The sequence below is a fragment of the Myxocyprinus asiaticus genome, chromosome 32, assembly GCF_019703515.2.
Source record: "Myxocyprinus asiaticus isolate MX2 ecotype Aquarium Trade chromosome 32, UBuf_Myxa_2, whole genome shotgun sequence".
NCBI classification, from domain to species: Eukaryota; Metazoa; Chordata; class Actinopteri; order Cypriniformes; family Catostomidae; genus Myxocyprinus; species Myxocyprinus asiaticus.
In genome coordinates, this window is record NC_059375.1 from 34,155,679 (window position 1) to 34,168,270 (window position 12,592).

The following is a 12,592-nucleotide window of genomic DNA, read 5'->3' on the forward strand; positions in this document are numbered from 1 at the left end:
AGAGCCCACCTTGCGTCAGCTTCACTGTAATACTCTCTGGCGACGATGTCCTCAAACAGCTCCCCTCCAGTTACACTGCGGAAAGAGAGAGAAAGAGAAAAAAACAGCGGAACAAGGGATGAGAAAGCAGACTGCACAAGGTTTGAGGATAATCTGATCACCAGCAGGAGGCAAAGCGATCTTCCTACGAGTGAAAGGCCTACCTTTACTTTCAACAATGTTTCTAGTCAAAATGTTTTTTTATTTTGATTTATTCTGTAGTTTTTGAGTCACTTATCCATAAAATGGGTACAATATGATACACACTGATAAGATAAAAAATTATGACCTCTCACAGGTGAAGCGAATAATGTTGATTATCTTCTAACAAGGCCACATATCAAAGTCTGGGTAGATTAGACGGTAAGTGAACATTTAGTTCTCGTAGTCAGCGTGTTGAATGCAGCAGAAATTGGCCGGAAAAAAGACCTGAGTGACTTTGACAAGGGCCAAATTGTTATGGACAGACAACTGGGTCAGAGCATCTCTGAAATGCCAAGGCTTCTGGGGTGGTCCCGGTCAGCAGTGGTTAATGTCTATCAACAGTGGTCTGAGGAGGGACAAACCACAAACCGACAACAGGGTGTTGGGTTCCCAAGGTTCATCGATGCGCAAGGGCAACAAAGGCTATCTCATCTGGTCCGAACCAACAGAAGGTCTACTGTGGCACAAGTCACAGACATTTTTTATGATGGTTACGGGAGGAATGTGTCACAATGTACAGTGCATTGCACCCTGCTGCATATGGGGCTGCGTAGATGCAGACCGGACAGAGTGCCCATGATGACCCCTGCCCACCGTCAAAAGCGCCTACAATGGGCACGTGAGCATTGGAACTGGACCTTGGAGCAGTGGAAGAAGGTCATCTGGACCGATGAGTCCCTTTTTCTTTTACATCACGTGGACGGCCGTTTACCTGGGGAAGTGGTGGCACCAGCATGCACTGTGGGAAGACGACAAGCCGGTGGATGGACTGTGATGCTCTGGGGAATGTTCTGCTGGGAAATCCTGGGTCCAACCATTCATGTTGACGTCAATTTGACACATGCCAACTACCTAAACTTCATTGCAGACCAGGTACACCCCTTCATGGCTATGGTATTCCTTGATGACAGATGACCATGGCAATGGTATTCCTTGATGACGTTGGCCTCTTTCAGCAGGACAATGCGCCCTGCCATACTGCACACACTGTTCAGGAATGGTTTGAGGAACATAATGAAGAGCTCAAGGTGTTGCCCTGGCCTCCAAATTCCCCAGATCTCAATCTGATTGAGCATCTGTGGGATGTGCTGGACCAACAAGTCCGATCCACAGCGGCTCCACCTCGCAACTTTTAGGACTTGAAGGATCTGCTGCTAATGTCTTGGTGCCAGATACTGCAGGTCACCTTCAGAGGTCTTGTAGAGTCAATGCCTCGGCGTTGTTTTGGCGGCATGCGGAGGACCAACAGCACTTTAGGCAGGTGGTCATAATGTTTTGGCTCATCTGTGTATACCATGATTGACCATAATTTTGAGAATACTGTGATAAAAATGTTGAGTAACACTTTACACTTTACGTTCCAATTGTTAACACTTGTTAACAGAAATAAAAATGAACAATATTTTTACAGCATTTGTTAATCTTGGTTAATGTTAATTTCAACATTTACTTATACATTTTTAACATTAGTTAATGCAATATGAACAAACATGAACTAACAATAAATAATTGTGATTTTAATTAACATTAATCAAGATTAATAAATACTGTTTAAAAATACTGTTCAATGTTATCTTATGCATTAAGTAGTGATAACAAATAACAGTGTAAAGTGTTACCAAATGTTGCATATACTGCCCTTCCCCTAATGACTACCATGTTTAATCTGTAATGGTCTGTAATGGTAGTCATTACCATTACCAAGGTGTGTACGAGACAAATAATAGGAATGTTACATTAGGATATGAGCCTTTGTTCCAGATAAATTGAGTTCCACAATGAGGCCTGGAAAAATCAAAGTGAAGTGGACTCTGCTTAAAACCAGGCCACAATCACAGAAACAGCACTAAATCGCATTCAGTGGCAACCAGAAATGCCTAACCATCAATTCTCTCTGGCAGATCCCATCAAATTGAAGGATATATTTTGACACCAGGGAAGGTGTGTACGAGATGTTCTTGTCTAAACATATTTCAGCTGAATTTCTCTGCCAGCTGGAATGGGGTCCTGACATGATTCACTGGAGTAAAATGTGTTTATGTTTAAAAACTGCAAAAAGTGGTGCCTGGGTAGCTCAGCGAGTATTGATGCTGACTACCACCCCTGGAGTCGCGAGTTCGAATCCAGGGTGGGCTGAGTGACTCCAGTCAGGTCTCGTAAGCAACCAAATTGGCCCGGTTGCTAGGGAGGGTAGAGTCACATGGGATAACCTCCTCGTGGTCGCGATGAGTGGTTCTCGCTCTCAATGGGGCGCGTGGTAAATTGTGCGTGGATCGCGGAGTGTAGCATGAGCCTCCACATGCTGTGAGTCTCTGCGGTGTCATGCACAATGAGCCACATGATCAACTGCACGGACTGACTGTCTCAGAAGCGGAGGCAACTGAGACTTGTCCTCCACCACCCGGATTGAGGTGAGTAACCGCGCCACTACGAGGACCTACTAAGTAGTGGGAATTGGACATTCCAAATTTGGGAGAAAAGGGGATAAAAATAAATAAATAAATAAATAAAATAAAAAAACTGCAAAAAGCAGAAACCAACCCTGGAGCTATTGAAAATCAAATTCATCTGAAGACGGAAACTATAGATATCATTATCATGTATAAATTTACAAAACAGCATACACTGCTCAGTAACACTGTACAGATTGTGTTTGTGTTTGTGTGTGTGTGTGTGTGTGTGTGTGTGTGTGTGTGTGTGTGTGTGTGTGTGTGTGTGTGTGTGTGTGTGTGTTTCAGCCATACTCACAGGTCAAAGACCAGGTAATGGAAACCCTCTTCTGAGATACTGTCATGGAGTCGAACTGGTTGGAAAGACAGCAGGAAAATCAGCATTAAACAACTACAACACAAAAATAATGTGTTATAAAAGCAAATACTATTTTATTTTTTTTTATTTTTTTTTTTTACAGGTGAAGTATGCATTTTTGGTAACAATTTGGTAACACTATTTTTACAATAAGGTTGTCTTTAACATTGGTTAACTACATTAGTTGAGTACTTTTTCAGTGCTTATTAATCATGGTTAATGTTAATTTCTACATTTACTAATACATTTTAAAATTACAAATTTGATAAGTTAACATTAATTCAATATGAACTAATATGAACTAACAATGAACAATTGTATTTTCATAAATTAACATTAAGATTACTAAATGCTGTAAAAATATTGTTCATTGTTAGTTCATGACAACTAATGCATTTATTTACTAATGTTAACAAATAGAGCCTTACTGTAAAGTGTTCAAGTAATTTATAGTGTCCAAATGGAAATGCAAAAATAATTACTGATTTCAGACAAGTTTCCCAGACACTCCACCCATTTGTCATTGGTCGGCCAAACATATAGTCCTGTCCCGAATTAACACCATTGGTTGAGTAAATGTTGCTGTGTCGGGGCGAATGGGCCACTCAAACAAATAGGGCAATTTTTTGACCGCAACAAAGAGCCACAGTGTTTATACTTTTTGTAAAAAAAAAAAAAATTTTTTAAATGGCTTACTTTTAGTTACCTCTGCATATTAAGCTGGGATACAAGACAAAAAATGACACATTTCAGCTTTAATAATGTAAGGAGTTCTTCCTGAGCATTTGTCGCTCCATCACACAGCATTCTTAACAACATCTGATGGGAACATACAGCATACGTCCAATTACACAGTATTATTGTGATGTAATGTTTACAATTACAAAGCAGGTGCACAGACTTAAGATAACCATAATGAGCATATGGCTAAAACGAAATAACAAAAAGACTATCAAATGACTGGAGAGAGAGAGAGAGAGAGAGAGAGAGAGAGAGAGAGAGAGAGAGAAAGAGAGAATGTACATGTGGATGACAAGCTCACTTGTTTACACAAGCAGTGTGTCACGTAGACAGTGACACACATCGAGTGTATGGAATGGTGGGGTAGAGAGTGTGTGTGTGTGTGAGAGAGAGAGAGAGAGAGAGAGAGAGAGAGAGAGAGAGAGAGAGAGAGAGAGAGAAAGTTAAGTAAACATTGCCCAGAATAGCAGAAGCCTTCTGAGAGAAAGAGCAACATAGCAACTACAGGATGAATTAGGGAGGGAGAAAAAGAGTGAGTAAGAGTAAATAACAGAGGGATTCAGGCAAATCTGATGTTGGAAAATATGTATATATTAGTTAAATTACTCCTACATTGTTAAAGTTATGCAGTGGGTCAATAATCCTTGGAATGACTGTTTGACAGGCAGGGCCGTGGCATGTTGACATTGGTATTACAAACATGAGCCACTGTAATGCCAGTAATTACAGAAGCACGAGTTTAATTAAGTCCTCAACATCCAGACTGAGGTTAAAGACAACATGAAAGGGCATTTGCAGTGCATTTGACTTCTGTAATGCAAGTATTTGCAAGAGAAAACAAAAATACAGCAGAAATATTGTAGGGTGGGCTTGATTTTATCCACTGGGATTTGACTGAATGGACACCTGTTAAGCTGTGATATTACTGGATAAAGGTGATGTGTGTAATTTTTTTTTAGTTAAAGCAAACACACAACATAATTAAAATGGTAAAAACTGTGGCGCTATTCATTGCTCTGTTTACCTGAGCATCCTGACCAGCCAATAGGTGTAATTTAAAAGCTTGGATTTTGGACTTGACAATTTGACCAACTTTTAACTGCTGCAGTTTTAGGTTTGGAAGATGTAACATGAACCAGAAATGTTCCTACATAACAGAAGCATGCTGAAATACACTGAGCCAAAACATTATGACCACCTGCCTAATATGCTGTCGGTCCTCCGCGTGCCGACCCGCCGAGGCATTGACTCTACAAGACCACTGAAGGTGACCTGCAGTATCTGGCACCGAGACATTAGCAGCAGATCCTTCAAGTCCTGAAAGTTGCAAGGTGGAGCCGCTGTGGATCGGACTTGTTGGTCCAGCACATCACACAGATGCTCAATCAGATTGAGACCTGGAGAATTTGGAGGCCAGAGCAACACCTTGAGCTCTTCATTATGTTCCTCAAACCATTCCCGAACAATGTGTGCAGTGTGGCAGGGCACATTATCCTGCTGAAAGGGGCCACTGTCATCAAGGAATACCATAGCCATGAAGGGGTGTACCTGGTCTAAAACGAAGTTTAGGTAGGTGAAACGTGTCAAATTGACATCTAAATGAATGGCCGGACCCAAGGATTCCTAGCAGAACATTACCCAGAGCATCACACTCTCTCCACCGGCTTGTCGTCTTCTCACAGTGCATCCTGGTGCCATCACTTCCCCAGGAAAACGGCGCACACGTACATGGCCGTCCACGTGATGTAAAAGAAAAAGGGACTCATCGGTCCAGACGACCTTCTTCCACTGCTCCAAGGTCCAGTTCTGATGCTCGCGTGCCCACCGGTGGGCAGGGGGTCATCATGGGCACTCTGACAGGTCTGCAGCTATGCAGCCCCGTTTGCAGCAGGGTGCAATGCGCTGTACATTGTGACACATTCCTCCCGTAACCATCATAAAAAATGTCTGTGACTTGTGCCACAGTAGACCTTCTGTCGGTTCGGACCAGACGAGATAGCCTTCGTTGCCCTTGCGCATCAGTGAGCCTAGGGCGCCCAACACTCTATCACCGGTTTGTGGTTTGTCCCTCCTCGGATCACTGTCGGTAGGTACTCACCACTGCTGACCAGGAGCACCCCACAAGCCTTGCCGTTTCAGAGATGCTCTGAACCAGTCACCTGGCCATAGCAATTTGGCCCTTGTCAAAGTCGCTAAGGTCTTTACTCCTGCCCATTTCTCCTGCATTCAACATGCTGACTACAAGAACTGATTGTTCACTTACCATCTAATCTACCCAGACCTTGACATGTGGCCTTGTTAGTAAATGATCAACATTATTTGCTTCACCTGTCATAATGTTTTTGCTCATCAGTGTAAATGACAATACACTTGCTTAAATTGAATGGTGCCCATTTATATGAGTATTTACGGTAATTCTGATGAATCGCTAACAGAGAGAGAATAATGAACTTTGACAGCTGTAACACTGCAATAAACCAAAACGAAGCGATACATTTACAGCATGTAATGGACATTAAACAAAACACACTACAAACTCTAATCTTTATACACATGGTGTAATATTTATGCCAGCAGGAAGACTGTGAGTGCAGACTATGTTATAATAAAATTCTAAAAGTTAATAATAAAAATAAATAGTTGTTATAATCATTATAATTCATTATTATTATTATTTGTTTACAAATTACAACAATATTTAAGTTGACTGGGTTCAAAAAATAATTGTGTTATTGAAAAATTTACAAAAAAGATAAAAGAACTGGCTTTTTGTACTGAAAACTTCACTGGAATTACTGTTAATTTTGCTGCTGCATTATTCAGTAGACTAGTTAACAATTTTTAATAGGCTACGCATTTATATTGAAATAATACAAAATTTGAGGTTTTTAAATGTATTTAATCAAAGCAGTTCACATAACAAATATGAGAAAATCAAACAGAAATGAGTAAAATAACAAAAAAACAGCACAGAAGTAAACAACTATATACATAGGGGTATTGACTTAAAACTTATCCTTCTTTGAGACATTTGTATTCATGCTTATTTAAGTTTTAAGTTTGTGTTTCTTAAAATATAAAAGAGTACCCTCAATTAGTTCCACACAGTGATGTGTAGATAGAAATTCTAAAATTATTAAGAAAAAACAACTCTGGTGTTGGATCGGTATTGGCCGATACCAAGAGTTCAGGTATGGAAATTGGATCGGGAGAGAAAAAGTGGTATCGGTGCATCCCTAGTCATCACTTACAGTAGATGATCCTGATTAAAACCAGCCCCAAAACAAAGTATCAAGTTGCAGAGATGTTGAAATAATCCTCACAGAGCAACATAAGCTTGGCTTGCAACACCAGCATACTTTTAGAATTAACAGTTTGATGGTTCCCAAAATGTAAGAACTTTTAGAGAAAAAATATATATATTTTCAATACATACCGAAAAAGGAAAAAAGGCTGTACTTGTTTTAGCTATATTGCAGAGCCCTAAGTAGCTGTTACTGTGTCGCTTTATGCAGCATTTTCACTTTGTGTGAACAGAAAAATTACTTGTCACACCTAGTTAGGACTTGTGCAAGGACCGTTGGTCACACTTTATATTAAGTGGCCTTAACTACTATGTACTAACATTAAATACATACAAGACAATGCTACTGTGTAACTACATGTTGTTCTGCAAAATTCCCACATTTGCTGCTACTGAGGTTGAGGTACGGGTAGGTTTCGGAGTAAGGGTAGGGTTAGGATTAGGGGTTAGAGTTAGGTTTTGGGGTAAGGGTTGGGTTAGGGGTGAAGTTAACAGTGTAACTATAATTGTAATTAAATGAAAGCACTTTAAATTACAATTTAAATTACAATGCAACAACATATATGTACATAATAAGTACATTGTATCAAATGGTTAAGTACATAGTTGCTAAGGCCACCTAATATAAAGTGGGTCCAGACCGTTTATTAAGAGAGTAAATAGGGTAGATTTTAACTTCATGTAGTGTTTAAAGCTGCTGGATTACATACTACAAACACACAGTCAGTCAAAAACGCAAGACTAGCCGAGAAAGAGAGAGAGAGATACACATTAGTGGTTGTCGAATACACCAGCAGCAATGAGCACTCAGTCCTCTCTCCTCTTTAACCTTTCAGACTTTCTATCTCTCTTTGTCTCTTTCTTCATTGGCTCTTTTGTTCAGCACTTATGGGCAGCCCAAGCAGAAAACATGACAAGCTGTCCACTTTAGGAGAGTAGACAGGAGGGAAAGTGAAAGAGAGGCTGATACAGGTGACAATGGAGCAGGAGAGAGGGAGCAACATCACTGGGGGGAGTGAAAATAAGAAAACACCTTCAAGTCTCAGATGGAAAGATGCAGGGAGAGTGAAAAAAGAGAGGGGAGAATGTGAGACAGAGAGAGACTGGAATTGGGTGTGAAGCTGGGGTCAGAGTGGAATAGCACTTTAAGGTGACACTGGAAGACGCTTGGAACAAGTTGTTAGAAAAAGACAAATGCTGTAGCTTGTTAAATGAATGTCTGAAAGTTACGCAGGAGCTGATTTGAGACTGAATTCGGTAGCGGTCAAACATTATGGGTTTTTCCAATAGGCAATGCTGAAATCCAGACACCAGGAAGGTAACACAATGTCAATTTACTTTACTTACATACGTACATGCATGCATACATAAACACACACAATGGCAAGAAAATGTAAATGTGGAATTAGCTGGTTTTCTGCATTAACTGGTCATAAAATGTGCATTCACGGTGCTTTGAAAAGAGTAAGTGAACCCTCGGATTTAATGACTGGTCGAGTCACCTTTGGCAGCAATAACCTCAACCAAGCTTTTCCGGTAGCTGCGGATTAGACCTGCACAACGTTCATAAGGAATTCTGGACCTTTCTTCCTTACAGAACGGCTTCAGCTCAGCCATATTCTTAGGATGTCTGGTGTGAACGGTTCGCTTTAGGTCATTCCACAGCATCTATATTGCGTTAAAGTCTGGGCTCTGACTGGGCAACTCCAAAAGGTGGATTTTCTTTTTTTGAAGCCATTCTGTAGTGGATTTACTTCGATGTTTAGGGTCACTGACCTGCTGTATCACCCAGCTCCTACTGAGCTTTAGCTGGCACACAGCCACCCTAATATTATCCTGTAGGTTATCTTGATAAATTTGGGAATTCATTTTTCCCTCGATGATGGCAAGCTGTCCAGGCCCCAAAGAGGCAAAGCAGCCCCAAATCAGGATGCTCCCTCCACCGTACTTCACCGCTGGGATAATGTTTTCATGTTGGTATGTGGTGCCCTTTTAACGCCATATGCAGTGCTGTGTGTTCTTCCCAAAAAATTCAACCTTAGTTTCATCAGTCCACAAAACATTTTCCCAGTAGCGCTGTGGAGTGTCACGGTGGTCTTTGGCAAACTTCAGGCGCACAGCAATGTTTTTGTTGGAAAACAATGGCTTCCTTCGTGGTGTCCTGCCATGGACACCATGCCTGTTTAATGTTTTCCATAAGTAGACTCATGAACAGAGATGTTAACTAGTTCCAATGATTCCTTCAAGTCTTTAGCTGTCACTCTAGGGTTCTTTTTTACCTCACTGAGCATTCTGCGGTGTGCCCTTTGAGTCATCTTGGCTGGACGGTCACTTCTAGGAAGAGTTACTAAATAGTCTCCATTTATAGACAATTTGTCTAACTGTGGACAGATGGATATCTAAGCTCTTTGAGGTCACTTTGTAATCCTTACCAGCTTTATGCAAAGCAACAATTCTTGATCATAGGTCTTCTGAGATTTCTTTTTTGTGAGGTATGGTCCACGTCAGCAGACGCTTCTAGTGAAAAGCAAACTCAAATATTTTTATCAAATAAAATAGTAGTTCTAACCCACACCTCCAATCTCCTTTAATTAATGTAGGCCAGGTTTGCAAACACCTGACTCTAATTAGTATTTGTTGATGTCATTAGCCTAGGGGTTCACATACTTTTCCCCAACCTACACTGTGAATGTTTGAATGATTTATTCAGTATGTACAAGAACACTACAATAATGTGTGTGTTATTAGTTAAAACAGAATGTGTTTGTTCATTATAGTAACTAAGATCAAACCAGTTTTAAGACAAATTTATACATAAATGTAGGTAATTTCACATACTTTTTTTGCCACTGTACATAGAATTTAATAATGATAAAGCAATATATCGGCCAAGCTGATTAACATGCCAATGTTTAACCGTTTTGAAATCATGCCAGTTTGGCTAAAATTGCTAAAATTAAACTTTATTTTACATAATGTAAATCTAAAAAAAAATCTAAATTCTGTCATCATTTACATGCCTTCATGTCATTCAAAACACCCAAGACTTCCGTGGAACACAAAAGGTGAAAGCATCAAGAATATCCTTGCCAGGTATGACGTCAATGGCGTTTGGCCACGGAACACAAAAATCAATAACGATTGAGTTAATTGACGCCAAACCTAGCGTGACTCATCTAAAGGTACCATGTTTGTTTTTAAATGCAACATCAGATACTGTATCTTCACTGAAAAATTATTTGCTGTACTGTAAGACATTATTCACTGAAAATCTGTAGTTCTCAAAACAAAAAAAAAATGGCTTAAACTGCAGCCTGTTCATCACACAAAATGATTTTGAATGGTTTAAAACGACTTGAATATAGCACATGGGTTATATGAAATACTTTTATGATACTTTCATGTTGCTTTTTTGTTATTTTGAAGTTAGTAATAGCACCCACCCCCTTTCAAATTCATTTTCAGTTTCCTAATGTCATTGTGTTCCTGAGTATGCAAGGCTCCATTTTCGGTGAAAGAAAACACTGTTCCAGTGTGGATGAGAGGTGTAAATGTAGCGAAATCAATGCATTTTCAAACTAAAATGTATTTGTGTGGATGTGGGGCCTTAAGACAAACTGGTTTTAGAATTAAATTAGGGTGAATAAATTATTCTCATCGCCCTGATAAATTTGTCAGTCTATCACTAGATCTCAGCATGCCTTAAGCATCCAAAAAATGTCAGGTATGTCTTCCTTCATTTCTGGTTGTCCTCCATCATATCCTTTCACTCTCTCCTCTTCTTTTGCTGTGTTCCACAGCTCATTGCTGATAATGACGGTATTTGGGCTGAACTGCTGCCCACCAGCATCACCCACCTCAACAGTTATTTATAGAGCTCCACTCTTTATTCTCTCCATCTCTCTATGCGGCTCTATCCACCCCTCTACCTTCACCTCTTTCTGCTCATCACTATAGCCCACCCTCTCAATGGTCACCGTTCTTTTCTCTCTTTTCTCTTTTTTAGTCGTTATGCCCTCTAAGGTCTCTCTGCCTTCTTTTTCATTCTCTTTCCATTGCCGTCATCTCGACTCTGCCTTTTGTCTCTTTATAGAAATGTATAATATACATGCATACTGTACAACAACACACAAGTAACCGATATATCAGCCTATCCAATTTAATCGACCAATGTTTGGTCATTTTAAAGGGGTCATGAAATGAAGAATCACAATGAAGTCATTGTACTATAAAAACATACTGTAAGTTTCAGAACTCAAAACTTCCTCCTCACTGCAAAGAGCATTTGTCAATACCAAGCTGACAAAATGACTCGCTCTCTACTTCCTCCACATTGTGATGTCAGTCTGTGGTAGACATTTGCATCTGACCGCCTCCAAAACACCACATCAAAGCCTACTTTACCTTTAATCACTTCCGCAGCCCCAGCCATTAGCGGTGAACAGCGAGATGGCAAGGAGAGAGCAGATCAGCAGACCAAAGAGCCAATCATTACAGTGGGCGTTTACTGTCAAGTCTGAAAGGTGAAGCTGCACCAAAACCGAGCATTTCTGACAGAGGATCAGAATGAGGGTGGAAAATTATTATGTTTAACAAATATACAATATGACTGTTTTTTGTGCAAAAAACTTTACTAATATTATAAGTGAACCACAAGGAAAATATTAAAATAATTAAAAAGTCATGTCATGACCCCTTTAAAGCATAATAATGACCGCAAAGCCTGTCTGCTTGACTTTACTGTATATTGTCGTTATACATATGCAGTATGTACATGCACTCACTGAGCACTTTATAAGGAACACCTGTACACCTACATATTAATGCGATTATCTAACCAGCCAATCTTGTGGCAGCAGTGCAATGCATAAAACCATGCAGATACAGGTCAGGAGCTTCAATTAATGTTCACATCAACTATCAGAATGGGGAAAAATGTGATCTCAGTGATTTGGACCGTGGCATGATTTTTGGTGCCAAACAGGCTGGCTTGAGTATTTCTGTAATTGTTTGTAGGGCTTTACTGGTTGTTTAGATCAGTGTTACTATCAGAAATAATTACTAATTATTTCTGTAGTTATTAATCAATATTTAAATTAATTAATTGGATCTAACTCATTAAAACCTCATATGGGACTCCAGTAAATGCAGTGTGCTACGTTTAAGAGCAAGTTTGGTTATTAGCAATAATTAATAATTATCAAAGATAATTATTAATTATTAAAATCAATAGAACATTGATGAGAATCAATGTTAGCTTTTTTTAATCCTTTAAATCAACAGTTATCAAAGATAATCGTTAATTGTTAACATCGATGAAACATTAATTAAAATTAACACTAGCTTGTTGATCATTCAAATTCAATCAAAGATAATTATCAATTATCAAAAATCAATAGAATATTAATAAGGATTAACATTGACGGGGCACCACCCTGAAATCAGGGACTACTAACCGAATATTAAAACAGTCTCGATGTTAGATTGTTTTCTTAG

General features: G+C 39.5%; 1 protein-coding gene across 15 annotated transcripts in view; it reads right to left on the minus strand.

Annotated features, from left to right (window-relative positions):
• The window catches only part of LOC127422841 (calcium/calmodulin-dependent protein kinase type II subunit gamma-like), a 128,803-nt gene that overhangs the window by 52,779 nt on the left and 63,432 nt on the right, over positions 1-12,592 (minus strand). For all 15 annotated transcript variants that reach the window (XM_051666646.1, XM_051666645.1, XM_051666643.1 and 12 more), the window contains exons 4-5: positions 2,992-3,046; positions 10-75 (exon numbers count right to left, since the gene is read on the minus strand). In XM_051666646.1, the coding sequence (XP_051522606.1) occupies positions 10-75; positions 2,992-3,046 (121 nt within the window). The remainder of the gene's footprint in view (positions 1-9; positions 76-2,991; positions 3,047-12,592) is intronic.